The sequence below is a fragment of the Perissodus microlepis genome, chromosome 8 (genome assembly GCF_051167445.1).
Source record: "Perissodus microlepis isolate ML-2025 ecotype Zambia chromosome 8, ASM5116744v1, whole genome shotgun sequence".
NCBI lineage: Eukaryota > Metazoa > Chordata > Actinopteri > Cichliformes > Cichlidae > Perissodus > Perissodus microlepis.
The window spans coordinates 23,272,392-23,295,374 of record NC_140468.1 but is presented as its reverse complement, the minus strand read 5'-3'; the positions used below and the strand labels follow the sequence as shown (position 1 = coordinate 23,295,374).

The 22,983-nt window shown below is 43.4% G+C and overlaps 1 protein-coding gene across 1 annotated transcript in view; it reads left to right on the top strand.

Annotated features, from left to right (window-relative positions):
• The first annotated feature begins 157 nt into the window (after nt 1–157).
• Nucleotides 158–22,983, top strand: part of usp22 (ubiquitin specific peptidase 22) — a 31,134-nt gene continuing 8,308 nt past the window's right edge. The window contains exons 1-6 of the mRNA XM_084938305.1: nt 158–794; nt 16,055–16,187; nt 20,678–20,791; nt 21,473–21,574; nt 22,425–22,591; nt 22,687–22,834. Coding sequence (XP_084794431.1) covers nt 675–794; nt 16,055–16,187; nt 20,678–20,791; nt 21,473–21,574; nt 22,425–22,591; nt 22,687–22,834 — 784 coding nt within the window. The 5' untranslated portion in view covers nt 158–674. The remainder of the gene's footprint in view (nt 795–16,054; nt 16,188–20,677; nt 20,792–21,472; nt 21,575–22,424; nt 22,592–22,686; nt 22,835–22,983) is intronic.

The window sequence follows — 22,983 nt, the reverse complement described above, 5'->3', positions numbered from 1 at the left end:
ATTCTCTTCGACACGGGCCCTCGTCTTTACGGTCTGTTTCAATTCTCATCCATTCATGGACTGTCACTTTTTTTTTTTTTTTTTTTTTTTTTTTCTTTCTTTTTTTTTGTAATTGTTACGCTGAAGCTAATTTTCGCTTCAGCCAATGAACGTACGTATGCAAGCGGATGTGGTTAGCTGGAGAATTCCACCAATCAAGACGAAGCGCCCTTCTTTTTAGAGGCAGGACTTTACCCTCTGAACGAAATTTGGCACATGTCAATCACATGCAGCACTCGGTCGTGATTGGTCCGTCGCTATGAATGAGGTGGGTCTTAACGACACTCGCCGTGTAAGCTACTTGAAATTCCAATGCTAACCAACTTTAGCCAGCTTGCTAACGTGTAACTGAGCGACTGTGAAGAACTACATGTAAAGCGGTATAGCTGGATTTAAATACATAAATGATACATATCTCCAAAAGAGGTATATTGTAAAATTCGTCTTCATGCTTGCTACTGCGCGTGTCTCTGCTACTGCAACCAGGACATGTCCAGTTAGCCAGAACGCAGCACTCGGTGGATAACGAACCCTGGCAGAGCTAGCCAGTCAGCCCGCTTGGACTGGGTCTGCTTTGAGGGATTTGAACAGGTTTCGTCGCTCAGTGGACAGTGAAGCCGGATGCTGTGACTACCATGAGTCCCGCGGGCTGCCCCCATGTCAACGGCTTCAAAGTGGACAACTGGAAGCAGAACCTGAGGGTCATTTATCAGTGTTTCGTGTGGAGTGGTTCAGCTGAGACCAGAAAACGCAAGGTAACGAGTGTTTAGTAGGGACCCTTAATGTACGACAGTGTATGCGTGTGTTTGTGTGCTGAGCTGCCGTCGTGTGCGTAGATAGTTCTCCGCCCTTCCACAACAACAGACGGTGAATGCCAAAGTACCGCTTTCCCACTCAGCCAAATACTATCCAAGCTCAGAGACTTGTTTTAGTCTCAGTGTGGCGCTTAAATGCCACTCTGAGCACCTCACCACAGCTGCAGTGTCCTCAAACTGATGCAAACTACTAGCATGTCACCCAGTTAACCCCCTCGCCGCTGAACGTTAGCTTAGATCAAAGCTAGAGTCCGCATGATGGATCAGCAAGCTGATGATGTGCATGTGTTTGCACTGGCACTGCGCCTGCTGTGGCTCCACTTCCTCCCACCAGCAGACCGCAGGCCAGTGTTACACAGTGGTGTTTCCTCGCTTATTGGGGCACTGATGGCTCTGAAATCAGCCAAGTACTTCATATCTCTTGTCCTCATAAACCTATGATAACAGATATGCAGCATGGCCATGTTTGTTCAGCATTACAGGATCAACGAGGTTTAACAGGTAAAGCAACAGAATGTGTCTTCAGTTACGCTGCAAGAGGGAATATTATTTTTCTTCTTCTTTGTTTATTTTTATTTTTTTTAATAATCATGCCATTACTTAGACATATAGCATGTTGTGTTTGCATTATCTGTGTGTATACTGCACTGGCTTAAGTCCAGGAGACATGTATACAGAAATAAATGGTGCGTATGCAGATGGTATATGTACTGTATGGTCTCTTCCTGTGCCCCTGGAGGGCCAAAATCCCTTCTTATCATGAAATATGTGGGACACCTCTCCAATCAGACACATGCTTCTTATGGGGAAACTGTTACACCAGGCAGTTCTGCTCCACCTGTCATGCACTTGTTTTCTTTTTATCCAGCTGGAGAAGTCTGTTGACAGTCATAGATTAGATTTTCCAGTCTAGTTTCAGGTCCAAGACAGTCTTTAATTTGACCCTGAACAATATTTCAACCACAAAGTTTATCCATACATTATTGTTCTTCAGCGAGCATTGGTGTATCCAGGTATTTTGGCTTGCTACTCACACTCTGCACCTACACTGGGTTGCTGCAGGGATGCAACAAAGGGAAAGGACAAGTATTGTGATTCCAGGGCCATTCAAAACAACAATGGCAAACAAATTGCATACATTTTGACAGTCAAGCAGCAACACTTGAAAGTGTTACCTGTGAAAAATACAGGTCTGACAACTCCTTAATCACCCGCTTGCCACTCTGTGTCGTCCATTACCTCTGGCGTCAGCCTCAGCACTGTGTACATCAGACAGTCCGCTGACCTTCAGATGTAGATTGAATGCCAAGTATTGGTTCACCTTTAGAATTCAAAGGCTCAGTTCTTCCACTCACTTCACTGACAATCACACAAGTGTTTTATCTCATCTGAATTGCGCCAACATTGAATTTTATCAGTCTACTGCAGAGTAAAAGTGCATTTTCTTACCGCAATCCTAATGTGATCTTTTTACATTGTAATAAAACATTTTATTTTCTGTATATTAAACATAGCCAAAGTTTCAAACAATGAGGTCAGCATATCCTCTGGTAGATCTTGTGTGTCAGAGGCTTCAGGCAGGTTTTTTTTTCCCCTACACTTGTCTGTATGATGTCAGTAAGAGCAGATATTCCTAATATGGTCAGGCACACGGCTCTGGTTGTTAGCACAGAAGCTCCACCCACCTACTCTTCAGCTCATCTGTTTATGAGGCGCAGCCAGTCAAATAACAGTGCTTGGGAGCGGGAGGATAGGGAACTAAAACGGATAATTTCAAACAGTGGAAGAACTCAACAGCTGCACTTAGGCCCAGTAAGATTTTTTAAAAAAGGATTATTTTTGAACTGTGAAAAATGCAGACCCATTAGTAGAGCACAGGATTGACAATAAGGACCTGGACATAGTCCTTTTTAACAGCCAGCATAGGCTGCTCAAGGGACCATAAAATAAGACCATGTTTTAAAATTGGTGAGTCACTACTAAACGTCAGAGCTTAGCAGATTTAGCAGTATTTTCTGTCCTCCTAAGGCTGTCTTCTACTAGCTTGTGCCACTGCAACACAAAGTAGATTTAAAGTGAAAGAGGCCCTCTGAGTATGAAACCCGGAGCTGGTGGCAAAAATAAACAAGGTCAACAAAGTATTTGCCATTACGACAGTGACAGCTGTTGCTTTAAATTTAAGTTCAGCTTCATTTTTTAGCCCTCTGTTTTGTTTTGTTTTTTCTGTGTTGAACATTTACACTTTCCACTAGTTTCAAGGGCACACACTCCAACAACAACCAAATCTTAGTATCAGACATATCAACAAATCAGATTTACCTGGGTGTTTTCAGTGGCACAGCTGATATTTCTGCCGCAAGACTAAATGTTGCAAAATAGAGTGATGACTGTAAAACGGGTCCGTTATTTCTTCGTTTGCCTGGGACAAAGGAGGAAATAATTGATTAATCTTCATAAAGAAATATCAGTCTGTTGTTTGGGATGGCAGGCTACCACAACTTTTCCCTAAATGAATGAGACAGGTGTCGCTGCATGGGCGCACAGTGTAATAATCTTCTCACTTTACACTTTTCTAACCAGCAACTTTACATCCCATTACCCTCTCCAGTTCTCCCCGCCTACTGGTAGCTCGTCTCTGACATCGCAGCATTTGGAGGAATATGACACAGTTGGAGCTTGGCTGTTCTTCGGGTGTTAGAAGAACCACAAGGCCTCTTAATACACAGTACACAGTGTTCTAAACCATAACTACTGCGCAGTGTATATGTGCTCAGGGTCTTACTGACAGTTTGGGATGTGGAGATGTAGAGCAGAGAAGATGACACAAATCCTACATGAATACAGCGTCCTTGGGGGACTAGCTAAACAGACATGCACACTGTAACAATGACAGCCAAAAGAATGAGTGACGAAAGATTGTTGCATATTGATGGGTATTTTCATAATTCATGTGCTGTCCGAGCAGTTTTGCAAGGAGGGGTGTGTGTGTGTGTGTGTGTGTATGACTGGAATAAGAATGTCTTTTTTTTTGTATCTGTGTCCCACATTTAGACTCACAAGAGAAGCATGTTTTTAAATCATGAACAGCAGAGGTGGTACTCAATGAGGAATAAGCCCAGATGAAAAGTTTTTAATCTAGAGGGTTTTAGGCTTTTATTTTGGTAATATGGATCTCAAAAAAACACTGCATGAATCAAGCAAATGTGTGACATTTGTCAGAACCCTCATCTGTTTAGTAAGACAAGGTTAGTAACCTATGGTAACAACTATGAAGCTACTGCTTAGCTGTACAGTGTAAACTGAAATGGGTGGGAGGTAACTGTGTGACCTCTCTCTCATCCGTGTGATCACAGTAGTTCCGGAAAACCTGGCAAGAAGCTTGTTTTACATGGCACATATATTGACTTAAACTAAAGGACGATTTATATTTATGAAATCTATTTAAATCACAGTGTGTACTCTGTGGTTTAAATAGATTTCAAACACTTAGATTTCATACACTGTCTACAATGTCTAATAAGTCAACTTCAAATGATGTAAAGTTCTGTACAAACGCTGCCAGTATTTTAAATTTAGTTGCACACTGGGACTGTCGTCAGTCTACACAACTGTATATTGATGTGGATAGAAACGGCACAAAACTCCAAGGCTACTACTTACTACTTCTTACTTTCTTCCCCATTCTGAAGCTTTGTTCAGCAACTTCAGAGAGACATCTTTAGGCATGTAGAAATGTTCAGAGCACTGAGTTGCTATCAAGCAAATGGCTAATTAGGTAACGATAACAAGTATTTTAGTTGTGTCTAATAAAGAGGCTTGTGACTGTGTTTCACACATATTGTAATTTTTCTTAAATTGTTCAACTTTTTGATTCAATTCCGTTTTATTCATACAGTGCCAAATTACAGTTACCTGTATTGTAAGGTAAAGCCCCCACAATAATGGAGGGAAAACTCCCAACAATGAGACGACCCCATATCAGCAAGCGCTTGGCAACAGTGGGAAGGAAAAACTGGCTTTTAAACAGCATGAAACCTCCAGCAGAACCAGGCTCAGGGAGGAGTAGCTGTCTGGTTGGAGGTGACAGGAGATAGTGATGGTAAAATAAACTAGAATTGGGCAGCTAGCTTACCTACAGCACTATGAACAATATGATGCCAGATGCCATGAGAATCTCTGCCTTTAGAGATGTTAGTGTTTACTCCTTTTTTTCCTTTTTGCAAAGCCAGTCTAGTTGTTTCTTCTGATCTTTATGCAAAGCTAAGCTAACCTGATTATAGAGGAGGAACACAATAGTTATGAGTTTTGTGAAGGAAAAGGTTTATTTCCTATAATGTGAAAATTTCCTTTAAATAAAATCTACATGCAGTTTTAACTTCTCTTCATATTGGTTGTATTGTTTTATTTATTTATTTTTTACTTCTGTTGACATTGGTAATTTAGGGTTTTAGACTTCTTGGTCATACACGTCAGGTAAAGACGGCATCATTTGCCACAATCCTTACATCTTCTAAATTGGGCACCAAACTGTACTGTCACTCTGCCTTTCCATTTTATGTATATTAGCTTACCAGTCAAGATCTCTAAGGTAGAGTTTCCATAAAATGCCACTGATATCAACCTGTCTCATGATTCCAGCTCTAATTGTCTTCTACATTTCCTCCTCTTGTCTTTGTGTCTGATGCTCTCCCATATATCATCCTCTACCCGCTTTCCTTTCTCTCCTGTCTTTTCTTATTTTCCCTGCACTGCTCTTCTTAGGCATTGCTCATTTCTTCTCGCCTCCTTATATTCATGCTAGCTCATTGGCATGCCAGCTTGTCATCTGCATGCTTTTGAACTGTTGCTATCTACCCTCCATCCACAGTCACGCCGCCCTTCTTTTTTTCTTTCCATGACTGCCGAAAATAACGAATAAGAAACACAACTCATATTTAAGAGGTGCATTTTAGGCTTAGGTGAATTTTATCCTGATTCTGTACTTTAAGCCATATCACATTAAAAAGCAGAATGCATCATGCTTTGTAGCTACATTAATGCCTTGTAGGTTTTTGAGCAGTGTTCATGCACTTAATGTTGAAGTCTTACATAGACCTGCATTAAAGAAATGTTCCGTTTACTTCATAGAAAACACACAGTAGATGGGAAAAATAGCTTTTGACATCCAGAAGTGTAAAATGATGTGTTCACTGCAGCTGCTTAGACATGCCAGGCTTGACGTCATGTACAGTAGATGACCTTGGCACGATGACGTGGTGCATTTAAATGAGCTCTTAAAGACTTTTCGTTGTTTTGTCTTAGATAAAGTCTTACAGTGATGCTGCTCACACTACTTGGTGTTCAGTTTTTCTGTTTGCAATGACCAGGCAGTCTTAGGCCCCAGTCAGAAGCTGAGAGACTAGTTGATGACCCCACTAGGGAAAAGTGGTTGCTGGAGGTTGCAAGGTAAATTGGCTGCAAAGCATTGTACAGTGCTGCACCAAAAAATTCTTTGTGATTGCCTTTTTGCCACTCGCAGATTCCCACAGTTGTCCATAGCTTGCATGGAAAATGCTGACTTGTTTACAAACACTCACCAAGTGCTTGCTGAGTCGTAATGAAACTATGAAAAGTGTAAAAATGGAGAAAAGTCAGCCATTAAGATGCCTCTGTTTCGGTATTGCATCACCCTCTTTCAAGTTTCACTCTCTCTGTGGTTAGTTAGCAGGATTTTGCAGTTTACAATTAGACCTCTCTCATGGATACTATGCAAATCTGCTTGTGGCCAAAACCATCCCCAGCAGGTTGTTGGTTTGTAGCACCCTCTTTGCAACAGATTTCTTTTCATTTCTATTGTTTTAATTAATGTTGATAAACACTACAGGACATCACGTGATGAATACAAGATCCATTGTTTTGCAAAGTTAAGTTGTCCAGCTGCTGGTTTGTACAAACAAGACACCAATCATGCATTTTGGAGTAGATGGTTTATATTATCATAGCTGTTTTTCTGTGTTAGCAACACAAAACATTGCCTATCTATGCAGTTCTTTCAGTTTGTCGTATGTTTTAAGCTTGTTTGTTTGTATCTGTTGTCTACAGAAGTTCCTTAGATGCTAATGCTACACTGTATTCACAATCTAATACTAGCGCGTCTTTGCAGAGTGTATTAGGTTTTTCTTTTTTTTTTTTTTCCTCTTTTTTTTTTTTTTCTTTTTTTTTTTTTTTGCCTGTCCCGTTTGGCTCTTTTGCCATCAGAATTATTGTCTAAAGGCAAAGAAAGATGCCCAACGGATTTACTTTACCAAATTGACCATCCCAGCCTTGCCGTAATGGTCCATTTGATTCACCTTTTATTGTTTATTTTATTTTCACTTGCTGAATACGGGACAGACTTGACTGGGGGAAAGAAGGGGAGAAAGAAAGAGGGAAAGAGAAACAGCTGAGAAGAGGGACAAGGGCAAAAAACAAAAACCAACAGAATGGGCAGAAAAAAAAAAAAAATGCATCTATCGATCACCTGGATCACCTGTTGAGAAAGAAAAAAGAAAACAAGCAGAAGAGAACAAGAGTAATAGAATAAACAACATCACAATGATATATGGGAATATGACAGTAAATACTAAATATTAAACATTATTGTGCAGCACATAAGATCAACAGAACACAGTGTGCTTTGAGGTAGGAGCCAAAAAGGGTGTAGTTTGTGGGTGTGATCACCCGTGTGTACACCTGTGAGCATGGACGCGCTTGTGTTTTTTAAAAGGTTCCTTCATGTAATGATCTGCTAGAGGGTGTGGGGAGCCACTGCCCCGTCCTCCAGGGCATGAAGCAGGTATGGAGGAGATCAAAACTCCAGACATCCAGAGGCCCCCAGAACACAAGAGACCAAGGAAGACCAACAGAGGGGCAGCCGCGCCACTGTCCCAGAAAGAGCTGAGGAGAGTCCCAGATGAGGGCTCACTCAGCAGCCGCGGAGCAGAAGCCGGGGGGGGGTTGCAGTGACGCGCCCGTGAGCTCCGCCGGCAGCCAGCTGTGCCTGAGTGACCGAGAACACACATGCACCCCACCTCCGAAGTGGCCCGAGCGAGCCCCAGGCTCCAGGCCCCGATAAGTGGCCGCCAAGGAGTGAGCCGGTGTGTACCTGGACGCCCATCCCCAGACACAAAGAACCACCAACGCACCGATGTCTGAGGGAGTCCGCCACTGGCAGGGGAAGTGGTGGTGGGGGGAGATAGGCCTCCAAACCTTGGAGGGCCTGAGATGTCCCCAGAGAGGTGGCGTCTGATACCCGACCTGACATATAGACACAGACATACAATCACACACAGATACAAACATCCATTCCCACCCTCATGCTCTCATATGCACTTACTCCACACTCAACCAACGTGGAGACAAACATAAAGAGACGCTGTACACACGATCACACTCCCCAAGCGTACTCTACGAACCGGGTCTAGGTACCCTTGCCCCTGGAGGGGGGAACTGCACCCAGACCCAGGTGGTGTAACCCTTTTCCCTGCGGTGGGGAGAGGCAGACCACCCCGACTCCACAGCAGCAGGGAGGCCCCACACTCCAGACCGCAGTCGGACGGCCAACTCCTCCTTCTAGCCCCCCCGCTCCAGCAGGCCGCAGAGAACGGGGGTGAGAGAAGACTCCAAACCTCCCTCCACCCGCTCATTGTAGTGTTGATGCATGTGTGTTCTAAGGTGCATTTAAAACCCAGGAGGGCATGGAGCTACCTGCCAGAGAGCAGCAGGTAAGCGCATAGTCCCTCCTGCTAGCCCTCAATGTCTACGTGTATTTAAAATTGAGAGGTGGGCAACGACGCCAGGGGTGAGGTGTACACCCTGATGGTCTTTTGGAATCCGTGTAGCGTGCCCACCCCCAAGATCCTATATGTATGTGTAATGAGAGTGTGAGTAATGTGAATGTCTAAGTTGTGGGATAAAATTGAGGCAGAGGCAGCCAGAAGGGGACGGGGGGGGTAGCCTCCTCTGCACCCTGGTGACACACCCCTACTCCAAGGCCCTGCATGTGTGGGTGGTTGTGGTGGAGCGGGAAGAGGGAGGCAGCTGGAGATGGGGAGGGAAGGAAGGGAGGGGCAAGTGACCCCTCCCTGGGGCCAGCTCCCCCGCTGACCCCAGTAGGCACCCCCATACTCCGCGACCCGCCAGGGAAAGGGGACCCAGGCCCATCCAGACCGGGGCCCAGTGCAGCAGCGCCGCCCGGCCCCACAGAGCCCGGGACAGTCCACCCAACCCCACCACAGAGAAAACTGCACCCACCCCACCATCCACTCATCTTCCAGACTACATAAGACAATAGACGCCCAGGCTGAGATCTTCCTCCACCTCTCCTGTATCTCCCCCTCCTGCAGAGAGAGTTCCTGAAGAGAGGAAAGCTCCTGCAAGATGTGACAACCTCCCTCACCAGTTGAAGAGCCCCCCAGGTGGCTCAACGCACCGGCGGCACCCTGCGCCAGGGCCGGGCCCCCATGCACCCACCCGCCCACAACCCCAGCAACACACCAACCAGGACCCAAGCCCCCGAGGCCCGGCCAGGGCCCCAGCCCAGAAACGGAGCGCCCCCAGAACCTCACGGCCATCCCGGACCGACCCAGGGGCAGCCAGGCTACCAGGTCAGTAACCCACGTCCGTCAGCACAGACCCTCCCCTAGCCCCGCTGCACGCAGCCACGAGGAAACCGTCACCTGAGAGCCAACAGAGCCCCTAATTGGACATGACCGCTACCCCGGGTTGAGCCCCCCAAGAAAGATGCCTCCGGGGAACCCCCCGACGCCCTAAGCCTGTCCCTACCCCCACACCAATCACAACAGTGAAGGCGGGACCAAACTATGACCCCCCCACCCCCACTAGGTGATGGAGCTGATCAAAGGAGCCCAGAGCAATTGATCTGATGTGGTGGCAGAGGCTGTATCAAGACTAATGTAATCTAATAGATAATTTCTATATTGGTTAGAATTAAGATTATTTTTATTTTTCCAGTTCATGAGGACTGTTTTCTTGGCTATGCATAGGGCAGTGAAAACCATATGGGCTATATTCTTTTCTGAAGTGACATTATCTAAGCTGCCCAACAAACACACTAAGGGGGAAGTTGGAATGTTACATTTCAGACACTTTGATAAGTCTTCACATATCTCGCGCCAAAACTTCTGAACTGGTGGACAGAACCAAAGAGCGTGGATATAATTGTCCGGTGAATTGGTTTGGCAGTGTGAGCAGTTGTTGGTAGACGTAAAGCCCATCTTGAACATCCGATGACCTGTATAGTGCATTCTATGTAATATTTTGTATTGAATTAATTGAAGACTGGGATTTCTGATTAGATGAAAGGTTTTTAAGCAAGTCTGAGACCAGAAGTTTAGGTCTAAGTTAACTGATAAATCCGCTTCCCATTTTGCAATAGGAAGTGATATTGATTCATCTGTTTTAGAAAACATTCTGTATATTTTGGATAGTAATTTGGGGGTTTTAAGAGTAAGAAATTGAACCACACTTGGTGGTGTTTGTAGTTCAACTTGACCCGGTTTAAATTTCTTTTTTACTATGGATTTAATTTGTTGATATTCTAAAAATCTTTTCTTGTTGATCCCATATTGTGTAACTAGTCCGTCAAATGAAATAAATTCTGTTCCTTCTAGTATATGTTCTAAATATTTGATTCCTTTACCACTCCAATCTGAAAAGTTTATCATATTATTGTTTTGTAATATGTCAGGGTTGTTCCAGATAGGTGTACGTTTGCATGGGATTAATGAAGACTCCGTCAATTTTAGAAACTCCCACCATGCTGTCAGAGAAGAGCTGATGTTGATGCTTTTAAAGCATTCATGTCGTTGGATGTTTGAGCTGATAAATGGTAGATCTGAAATCTCTAGATTATTGCAAAGTGCCTGTTCTACATCTAGCCAAGGTTCATCTAAGAGGGTATGTTTTAGCCATCCTGAGATAAACTGAAGCCTGTTGGCTAAGAAGTAGTGCTGAAAGTTAGGTAGTTCTAATCCTCCTTTATCCTTGGTCTTTTGTAGTGTTTTTAAGCTTATACGTGGGGGTTTATTTTTCCAAAGGAATTTGGACATACATGAATCTAGAGATCTGAACCAATCTTGTGGCGGTTTAGTTGGGATCATTGAGAATAAATAATTTATTTTTGGTAAGACCATCATTTTTATAGCGGCAACCCTTCCCATGAGTGATATGGGTAGACATTTCCACCTACCCAGATCACCTTCTACCTCCTTTAAAAGTGGGATATGGTTTAATTTAGTTAGATCTGCAAGCTTGGGAGAAACATTAATACCTAAATATTTTATATTTCCCGATTGCAGTGGTGTAGAAGAGGAATTATGGAGGGAGCAATTAATCGGTAGGACTGTAGATTTTGACCAGTTAATTGAGTAATCTGATATTCTTGCAAAAGAGTTTATCAATTCAATCACCCCAGAGATATTGGTTTGTGAATTTTGGAGAAAGAGTAACACATCATCCGCATAAAGGCTGATTTTATGTTCCACGTTCTTGCATTTTATGCCCTTAATTACTGAATTCTGTCTAATTGCTGCTGCTAGTGGTTCAATAAAAATTGCAAACAGTGAAGGGGAGAGCATCCCTGCCTGGTGCCCCTCAAGAGACAGAAGCTGGAGGATGTCTGGTCATTTGTTCTGACACAAGCTGTTGGGGAATTATATAATATTTTTAACCAGTTTATGAAAGAGGATCCAAAACAAAATTTGTGTAAAGTTGCAAATAGAAATTTCCAGTTAACTCTGTCAAATGCTTTTTCTGCGTCTAAAGAGAATATTGTAGTTTCTAGGTTTTTACTGTATGAGTAGTCTATCAAATTAAGTAATCTACGTGTATTTGTTGATGAGTGCCTACCTTTTATGAAACCAGTTTGGTCAGGATTAATTAAGAGGGGGGTTATTTTCTCCAGTCTCTTTGAGAGAGCTTTGCAGATTATTTTAAGGTCTACATTTATAAGGGATATTGGACGATAGCTTGAGGGATATACAGGGTCTTTGCCTGGTTTTAGCAGGAGATTAATGTTTGCAGAATTCATATTTGATGGAAGTCTGCCCTTTTCTTTGATTTCCAACAACGTTCTGTAGAAAACTGGTGCTAGAATCGACCAGAATTCTTTGTAGAATTCTGCAGGAAAGCCGTCTGGACCTGGAGCCTTATTATTGGGCATACTTATCAGGGCTTCCTGGAGTTCACCTGGTGTCAGTGGTGAATCCAGCGCCATTGCTTGAGTGTCTAATAATTTTGGAAGAGTTATGTTGTCCAAAAACTGATCAATTTCTTTTTTAGATGGGTTTATTTGTGGTGAATACAACGTTTTATAGAAATCCCTGAAAATGTTGTTTATTTGTATCGGTTCATATATTGTGTTCCCAGATGAATCTTGAACAGCACATATAGTTGTTTTTTCTTTATTTATTTTTAGCTGGTTTGCTAGAAATTGACCGGATTTATTACCATGTTCATAATTTTGTAAGCGTAGTCTTTGTACTAAGAATTTTGTTTTTTTTATCAATTATCTCATTTAATTCTAGTTTTGTTTTGCGTATTTTGTTCAATGTTTCCTGATCTTGGTGGGACGCGTAGGCTTCTTCTAGTGATTTGATGTTTTTTTCTAATTCCTGAATATTTTTGTTTTCTTTTTTCTTTTTATGTGATGAGAAAGAAATTATTTTACCTCTCATCACAGCTTTCCCTGCTTCCCATAGAACAGAAGCTGATGTTTCGGGAGTGTCATTATAGTCTAAATATGAAGTCCACTCTTTTTTTTAAATATTTAATAAAGTCTTCATCTTTAAGTAGTGATATATTAAATCTCCAGTTTTTTCTTGGCGTAGTATTATTCTTGTGCATTAGTGTTAAAGATACAGGACCATGATCGCTGACAGCTATAGGGTGAATCTCAGTGTCTGAAGTGTCGCTCAGCAGTGAGCTGCTGACCAAAAAATAATCCAGACGAGAGTAAGAGTGATGGACATGTGAGAAAAAAGTATATTCCTTACTGGTGGGGTGAAGGGAGCGCCATGCATCGCAAAGACCAAAGTCACTCATATACTGTTTGATTATATTTGTGGACTGCCAATTACGCTGAGTTCCTGCTGTATTGAGCCTATCCATGTCTTCATTTAGTCCAAGGTTGAGGTCGCCTCCAAGAACAAGTGTCCATCTAAGTGTTCAGAGAGTGCACTGAAAAAACCGTGAAAGAATGAGGGATCATCAACATTTGGACCATATACACTTGCAATACATAGCTTTTTTATCAAGTATAGATAGTTTAATGATTAAGAATCTGACCTCTGGATCTATAACTGTATCGAGTACTGTGAAATTAATATTTTTATGTATTAAAATTGCTACTCCCCTTTGTCTAGAATTATAACAAGCTGAGAACACATTAGGAAACTCAGGTGTTTTAAGTTCATTCGAACCTCTAAGAGGTCTGTGGGTCTCTTGTAAAAGGACAACATCTGCCTGTAGTTTTTTGAGTTGGTTAAATATTTTTAACCTCTTTTCTCTGGAGCCAGCTCCATTTATATTCCATGTAATGAACCTCAGTGTACCCATAGATGTTTGTGTATAACTAGGGATGTATGCTGTGTGCGTCGCTTAGACAGGTGGAGAGAATACGTCACTTGTTCATAATTAAAGAGAGGGAGAGAGAGAAAAAATGTGTGGCGAGATGCTCCCTGAGTCTGACTATGTGTTTGCATATTTACTAATATGAGTAGGCTTGGCTTAAGTGTGTGTATCCTATACGACTGTGTGCGCTGTCTGACTGAAGTAAATGTGCTGCCGTTGAGCGCATGGTGCGTATGTGTCGAAATAAAGGATGTTGTTTGTGGATGAGTGTCGAAGCAGGTGATCGAGGCAGTGAAAGGAATAAAGAAAGAAACCAAGGACAGGGGTGAGCAGCATAAAACCAAGAGGGGGAAAAGAGAGAGAAAAAAAAACGAGAAGAAAAAAACAAAAAACAAAACGTAAACATTCCAATTAAATCACTGACGGAGAGTGACGGTGTTAATTCTGCTATGAAATCACACTTTAAGATGCGATTCGATACCGGTAAGTTAAACAGATGTTAATGCAAGTTAGTGTGAGTGGATAGGGAAAGGGTGTAGCTGATTCTTATCTGGTGTGAGGTTAATACAGCCACGGAGTGATGTTGGGGTCGCGGTGGAGCTGTCCGTCCACGTACAGCCGGTCCACAGCGATGACAGCGCGGGAGCCCTTCTGGATGAAGCCGCGTCGGATTGGGAAGAGGACCCTGCGTCGTTCCAAGATCTCTTTGGGGAACTGGTCGTTCACGCTGAAGTCCGTTCCTTTTAATTCCCTGCCGCGGCTTTTCACATGTTGCTTTTGTTTGAAGTGGCCGAATTTGGCCACGATAGGACGTGGTCTCCCGGCCGTAGCCCGAATGGGGCCGAGGCGATGCACCCGATCGAAGACGATGTTCTTCACCGTGTCCTCCAGCAGCTTCAGGTGGGTTTTGATGAAGCTTTTTACCATGGTCTCCGCGTCCTCTCCAGCGGCTTCTGGAATACCAGAAAATACCAGATTATCACGCATGCTACGAGCTTGTAGATCAATAACTGTTTCTTTTATTTTTTTATTTTCTCTATTGAGCTGGGTAACATTTTCTGTGAGACATTTCACCAACTCCCTTAGCGTGGCATTTTCAGCAGCAAGCGTTTCCACCTGCTGCTGGCTGAACTCCAGGGATTCTCGCAAGCATTTAAATTCTCGGTCAAGGACAGCCTTGCGTCGAAACTGGACAATCGCTTGTCGATTGACTCCAGTATGTCGGCAATATCTTTGCCGGCTGGCGATGTTGAGCCGGGGGAATCTGCCGGGCGTTGTCTTTTCGACGACGGCGTCTCAGGTTTGGCCGGGGAAGCTGCACACTGGGCCTTCTTCATCACGAGATCCTGAAAGCACTGATCAATATAATCTTGGAGAGTCTCTAAACTCTCCCCGTTGTTCTCCAGGGTGTTGGAGATTATTTAGATAAATATTGTTAGTTATAAGACAATTGATAAGTATATTTGGTAATACTGAAGCTTAAATGAATTTGTTCAAATCTAAACTACCATTTGCTTTAATTTTCCGCCAAAATCTCCGGCGTCTGACGTCAGTTACAACATGAGTCGCTTACCTTGTCCGTCACTTCCGTCACTTACCTCACGTCTACTCTTGTCCACTAAACATGACTCTTTTTTCGGTTTTGCTGACTTCAGGTGGAAGTAAAGAGAGCAGTGAGCTACAGAGGCTGAAGCATATTCATGTTTCTATGTTGTTTCTGATGTGTTCAAGTGGCAACGTGTGGACTCCAGGAAATTCAAGGTCTGTCTCATAGTGCAGCGTAAAGCAAAAAATGTGAATGCTTTTGTAAATAAGAGATTTCAGGTTTTGATCTGAGCACATCTGTAACAAATAAATATATAAACACATGCTTTTATTTTGTCACTGAAATTTTCAACATAAGATGCGATAAAAGCAAAATTGCCATAGTACGGGAAATCTGCATTGTAACCTACGGCATAACTACAAACCCCTCTGAACCCTACGCCGTAACATGGGATGCACATCACGAAAAATGTAGCTACACGGGTTGGCGCAGCCCACAAGTATCGTGATTGGCCAGTTCAGCTCCATCAAGTTTTTGAATTTTTGAAGTTTTAGAAAGTAACAATCATCATCTCAGGACAATGAATAATCATCAGAGCAGCAAAATAAGGAGTCACAAATGTAACAAATTCCTGGAGGGAGATTGCAGAAACTGTCAGACTGGATGTGAGGGAAGGCACAAAGGAGTAATATGTTTACACCTGTAAACAACTGACCACCACAAAGAGTGGAGACCCAGGTGGGGGAAAAGTCCCAGCAATTCATTTTTTTCTATCGGCATGTAAAACACAGGGACTCATCCACAAGATGATTAACATGTAACACACCAGAACACACATGAATGAGATCGGCCACTTACGTAGGTTATGTCACGGGTTCTACAAAGATTCATCCTTGAAGCTGTTTCAATTTTTATGATTTTTTTTTAAGTGTGGAGTACAAGTTTGAGAAGATTCATACAATCGTTTCATCTTCTCTCTATTTCTGTCTCCCTCTCTCCCTGCTGTTCCTCCTCCCGCCCACCACCCCTCCCCCGTCTCTTTCAGGCCAAGTCATGTATCTGCCACATGTGCGGCGCCCACCTCAACAGACTCCACTCCTGCCTCTACTGCGTCTTCTTCGCCTGCTTTGCCAAAAAACACATCCACGAACATGCCAAGAGCAAAAGGCATAACCTAGGTATGACACACACAAACTCACGGTCCCATACTAAGCTTCCTCATTGTAACAAACATGGACAATATCCACACAAATGCACACCCCAGCACAACACCATCGGGGCTAATTATACAGCCAGCGGCTAATGGAGGTATAGGCTAGTGCCACTGCATTGTAAACACCATGCATTTGTGTGTTTGAGACTATATTTATAAGCAGCTTTGGCTTTCTTATATTACTTATATTAATGCTTCTATTTCAGCTGTGACGCATCTGTGGTTTTTGTGAGGCATTCAGAGCCACAGGGGTGTGAGCTGTTACGCAAGCGAGTGCAACATAAATGCAATACTGCCTAAAAGGCTTCATCTCAAGGGGCTTTGGAAAGTCACCTGTGTATTTTGGCCTCACGCAGCCTATTAGAGGGAAAGCATGCAGTATTGAACTTGCTAATGAATGAGCACTGAGGTCTGTCTTGGTGGCTGATTTAATATTAAGCACATTTCCATTTTATTGGGTACACCTCCCTGCTCTCCAAAGCTTCTCTCAAAATCCCTGCAATCATTCAGCAGTGTGGGTATTTATAAGCAAGAACAATGAGATCTCTCTCAGCCTTGTTGTAGACAGGATTAATATTGCAGGTCAGTGAAGGTAACACAAAATATCACGAGCCATTGTTTTCAGTGATAATCTGTATATTTTTCTCCTTTTAAAATGACTGAGCAGGCTTTTATTTTGAGGAGCCAAAGCAAGCGCACTGTATTTCTCACCACAGCTCGCACGGAGGCTGCTTAGTTGGCCTGGGCACACACAGTAAGAAAACGGGAAAGTTGTATTTCAGTTCAATGAGTTATATATTTACAGGAAACAGACGCGATCTGGACAGCTCCAGATCTGAAGAAAGACGTGGGTGTTTGGTGAACAGTTGGTTGTTTTCGCCCAGTGCTTCGACTCCCACTGGGAACACAGCCTGTGATAATCAAAACATTGCTCAAAAATGTAGCTATTTGGTCAGTGATATTGACCAAACTGGTCAATATCAATATATTGAGAAAGCTGCTGGTAGTACCTGAACTCATATACTCAGATAGTATAAACAGCTGCTAAAGAATTCTGCTGTGTGCAGAAATCGCTGCTATTCACATCTAAATGGGTGAAAAATAAAAAGAAACACCACTGAGTGCACTATCCTTCCTCCCTGAACTGTGTCTCGCAGCAGGCCTGAGACTTTCTGTGAAAGTTTGATATGTTCTGAAACTCCCATTGGTGCTTGAGTTAAGTGGCGATTGGGGCCCTGTTCCAGAAATCAGATTTAACAAACTCTAAGTTCCAGAAAGGATGATCAGAGTTAGTTTAGTCACTCAGAGTAATGAAAGAACGCCATCGTCGATGGAGCTCTGATACCAAGAGTCACCATGGCAATGGGTAACTAACGATCAGAGCCTTCATTTAAACCCAGTGGATTGAGGAATATCATGTCAGCGCCGACCGTGACATTTATCAAAAAATGATAACAAGAAAGGGGGAAAACGTGCCTTCCCCAGTTAAATAACAAACCCGAAGTTATTAAACCCAGAAACATTTGCATCACATGTTACTGATTCAGTCTATTTCTACGTTGATTCTTCACCAGCTCTCTGACACTCACAAACTCGCAGACTCCCACGAGGGTCCGTCATCTGTTAGAACAGGGGTGGGCAATTCCAGGCCTCGAGGGCTGATGTCCTGCAGGTTTTAGATCTCACCTTGGGTCAACACACCTGAATCAAATGATTAGTTCGTTACCAGGCCTCTGGAGAACTTCAGGACATGTTTAGGAGCTAATTTAGCCATTTAAATCAGCTGTGTTGGTTCAAGGACACATCTAAAACCTGCAGGGACACCGGACCTCGAGGCCTGGAGTTGGACACCCCTGTGTTAGAACAAGTGCATGAAGGCTAGACGTCATGTTGAGGTTTTTTTGTGCACCATAACCCTGCACACAGGGTTCATAGCATTGCGATGCTGTTTACAGGGTTACACAGGGGTGTAATATAACTTATTCAGGAGTCATGTATTTGAATTTGGGCTTAATGAAGTTGTTTCTAAAGCAAATGACAAATGAGAAGTTTGAGTGATCAGAAGTGATTCTTTACTCTATGGAAGTACTGATCTCAGCTAGTGACAAGTACATGCTCCATAAAAACCTCACAAAAGACTGAAACAGTGCATTATGTACAATCAATTATTTACACATTCACACTGAGCATGCTAACTCTGGACCTGGTGTTAGCAGTGTACTATTAAAGCTGAGGGAGTGTAACTTTCATCGCAGGTGTGCAGATTTTATTGTAAGTTGTGTCATCATGAGTATTGAACAGTTGTGTTGCACGAGGAAGGTTGGTGTTTTTTGTTTTGTTCCCCCCCCCCCAAACGGTTACTTGACAGCAGTGCAACCACATCATCGGGTTCCTGAATATCCTTGTCTTAAAAAGCACTGGGTGCTGTCATCTAAAAAGACGCTATTCATTGTTATGAAAATGTCTTTAATCATTTTATCAAGAGTGTTAAAATGAGCTTGGAAAGCAGCGTAATGTCTGCTGTCACTGTTCATGTTAGAATCAGGATAATTGCTGACATCCATCCTTTTTATTCTGCTTATCCAACTCGTGCAAATTCCACAGAGAGAGGCCTCAGTAAGCAGTGGATTCAAACCCAAGACCTTCACTGTGCTGCCCATAATTGTTAACATCAGTTCAAAACGACAGAAAATAACTGCTCCTATTTAGTTTTGTAGCTAGATGCTCACAGCAGACATGCTGCCTACTAGGTGGTAGATTAGCAGATTTGGATGCTAACAATCTGCATTTGTTTAAATTGCTCAACCAATACCAAATAGTTTGGCTAAGAAAAGTCTTAAAACATAACCTGCCTCGAGCTGTAGGATCCAAGATGCCTCCTGCTAGTTTTACTGGTTAAATAATGTTTTTTCTAGACTGGAAATCCAGCTTCATCTGCTGCTCTCTGACACTTATACAGTTGACATCAATTAATCGTCTCACTCCAGCAAAAATAGGCTGTGCTAAATGACAAAACTATGGAGGAGCACAAAGCTTTGAGACTCGGGATTATTGTGTTGCTAGAGTCGATCACACAGACATTTGTACAACCTTTTTATTGCCTTTGATATTACCGAAAGCATTAAAAAAGGGGCAACATTTAATTACACTGTAAACGGCGTATTATCTGCACCAAAAGGCATCATCCTGTTAGTGTGAAAGCGGCGACGCCAGCTCGACACCCAGTATCTTTCATTTTTTATTCTCCACATAATGGAATTACGGCTGTTTTGAGCTGCAAGTGGAGTGCGTTACACTGCAGCGTTGTGCAGGAAAGCGCCGCCGTAGCAGAGGCACCGAGGGTGTCGCTGACAAAAGGCTGGATTTGGCAGATGTTGGAGAATCTGTGCTTTGGTTTTTATCAAGCCTGCTTTGCTTTATCACTCGGCTCAGGAAGACCCCCTGCGGGGTGTGTGTGTGTGTGTGTGTGTGTGTGTGTGTGTGTGTGAGAGAGAGAGGCCCACATAAACTGTTAGCTGCTGAATTAAATTCTGCAAAAATTGTAAGAAATCGTCCAATAGAAGGGGAGGGTAAGGTTTTTTTGGGGTTTTTTTTTTTTTTAAAAAGAGAGACGCTCTCAGCAGGCTGATGAGGAGGTAATTAAGTCGTTTTTAATACACCCTGTGGAATTAGCCTCCATTAAACCCGGCCCCTCCTCCTCACCCTCCTTCTTGCTGTTCCACCTCCTGTTTTGCCTTTGCATCTCTTTCATCTGCTCATTTTACAGACGTCCATCGTTCTCTTTGCCTCCTCATGTCGGACTCCTCCCGCTCTCTCACCACTGTCCTCTTCTCTTTCTGCCCTCTTCTTGTTCCCATGGTTACCTGATGACCCTTTCGATATTCCAAATTGTTCGAGGATTTCATTTAATTTCACTTGGCACCGTTACAACACCCCCCCCCCCCTTCAGTCTGTCAAATTTTCTTCCTTCACTTTCATATTTGCCTTTGCTTTTCCTCACCTCCCTCCATTCTTTCCTCTATACCTGCAGAAGATGACAGCCAAGAGAGAGGCCGTCAGGCAGGTTGTTATGGCAACAGCAAACAGGTTGCCGCAGGGTACAGAGCAGGTGAGGAGAGAGAGGTAAGACGGAGTGGAAGCACTGTTTTGGGCCGTGAATGAGCATTTAAGTGAGTCTGCGATGGTGGGAAATTACCCAGAAAGGCGGCGTCCTCACCTTTTGACTTCCCATTGCTCTCTCTATCGTTTCTGGCTGCTGTGAACACATGGCTGATCTGTCAGCAGATAAACCCTGCTGCCTGCCGTCGCAGCGTGACATAAATAGAATAAAACTGAGAGGTGAAGCAGTTAGCCTTTTACACAGTTTGCAGCAACATGCAACCCTTTACAGTCTCGTGAGTGTCCCTGCATTTGAATAAAATGCCGTCTTCTTCTTTTCTTTGTGTGTCTGTCCAGCTATTGACCTGCTGTACGGGGGAATTTACTGCTTTATGTGCCAAGACTACATTTACGACAAAGAGATGGAACAGATCGCCAAAGAGGAACAAAGGAAGGCCTGGAAGATGCAAGGTACAGCAATTTTAAACAACGCACCAAGTGACTTTGACCTCAGTGGGACATTTCTACACCAGAGCTCACCAAGCAATGACCCTTCTGTGCTCAATCACTGCATTTTGAGATGGCAGCACATATGCAATATTAAAATCCACACTGCGCTGCAAATTCTTTAAACTCCTGGTCTTCATTATCCAGCTTATTAACCTGATTAGATATAAATTAGCATTTTGCAGTTAAAGTTTTTATAGAGTTCAGTTTTGATGTGCTAATATTCATATGAATGATAATGCTGTATTGCAACATTGTTTCTAATCCTCTGTAAATGTGGATTTTTATAGAGCAGCCGCAGTGGGTTCATGCATATGTAGCAGTGGTCAAATGTGTTTATGGCAGCCCTCTAAGCTTGAACAGAAAGATTCAAGTCTTCAACCTTTAACGGCAAGTGTATTTTGTGAGTGTTTGAGAATTAATCAGTGTGATTTTTATTTATTTTTCCCCCCGAAAAACCCAAATAGACAACACAAAAATGCAGAAAGTAGCAAAAATGATAGAAATTTTAACTGATCTATGCAAATGCATATTTAATGTCTTTTTTCTCATTTGTAAGAAGCTTCAGTAACCACGCCAGTTTCAAAATTATTATTTCATGGTTCAGGCTACACAGGTTTGTGTGTCCGTGTAAATGTGTTCCAGGTATCGGGGAAAAGTACTCGACGTGGGAGCCGACGAAGAGGGAGCTGGAGCTGCTGCGTCACAACCCCAAAAGAAGGAGGATCACCTCCAACTGTACAATTGGTTAGTCTCTCTCTCACACACACGCACATTGACATCACATCAAAGATGAAGCAACACCATCATGTTTTCACACGTACTCTGCAGCCCGGATCTTGTGAGAATGTCTGACACACTTTGATCGGACATCAGCCGCTCTTTAACCTGCCAGCTTCTTACTGCAAACCCTGTGTGATGGCAGCTGGCCCCGTGTGCTAATTGCAGAGCTAACTTTCTGTTTGACCCATTCCTTTAATAATATGAAAAGCTACTAGTCACAGCCACAGGGTGATGCAGAGAGGAGATATTAGTTGTTGTAGTGATGATGAATATTGGAGTGAGGCAGTGGTGGGACCTTCAGTATGTCTGAGTGAGGAGAGCTGGCATATGTTTAACACCTTGCAGCAGCCTGCAGGGACGTGCTCCAGCGCCAGCAACATCCCTGGCTCTGTCTAAGACGAGGGGAATTACAGGGCTGGCTGCTCATCCATGAAAAACACTACAGCCTTCTTTCTTTTCTGCTTCCTGTCTTTCCTTCCACCTTTTCTCCTTCTTCCTCCTTCTCTCTCTCTCTCTCTCTCTCTCTCTCTCTCTCCCACCTCTTTTGTTTTTTTTTAATATATGTGGTTGGTTCTGCTTTAATCAGGCAATGGTTTCCCTGTATGCAGTCCACTAGTGCCTTACACACACATTGCAGTGTGTGTGTGTGTGTGTGTGTGTGTGTGTGTGTGTGTGTCTATAACAGCATTGCAGCCTAGCTGCCACACTGCAGCAGCCACGAAGCCTCTTTTTCTGTTTATCCTGTCCACACACTTTTGTTTCCTTGAACTGCGTTTATGTCTGTTTTCCTTTGCTGTCCCTCTTCCACCCGCAGGCCTGCGCGGGCTGATAAATCTGGGCAACACGTGTTTTATGAACTGCATCGTCCAGGCGCTGACGCACACCCCACTGCTGCGAGACTTCTTCCTCTCGGACCGGCACAAATGCGAGATGCAGAGCAACTCCTGCTTGGTGTGCGAGATGTCGCAACTGTTCCAGGAGGTACTGCGTCTTTGATTTTATTTTAGTAGTTTAGAGAGGACAAGGAGATGATTCAGAAAGTGTCATTTGAAACTCCTCCCACCCCCTTACCGCAGTTCTACTCAGGCCACCGCTCACCTCACATCCCGTTCCGCCTCCTCCACCTCGTGTGGACCCACGCCCGTCACCTGGCCGGCTACGAGCAGCAGGATGCCCACGAGTTCCTCATCGCAGCGCTGGACGTCCTGCACAGACACTGCAAAGGTCAGACGCACAGAGACGATATCATAAACAAGCTGAAATGACCATCAAAGCTGAGACATGTGACTTTCAGTCAGACATGTTTGACACGGAGAGTTAAAAGGCTGAAAACACATGAGACGCAGTATTGATTCTTTTGGATCTCTTGTCAG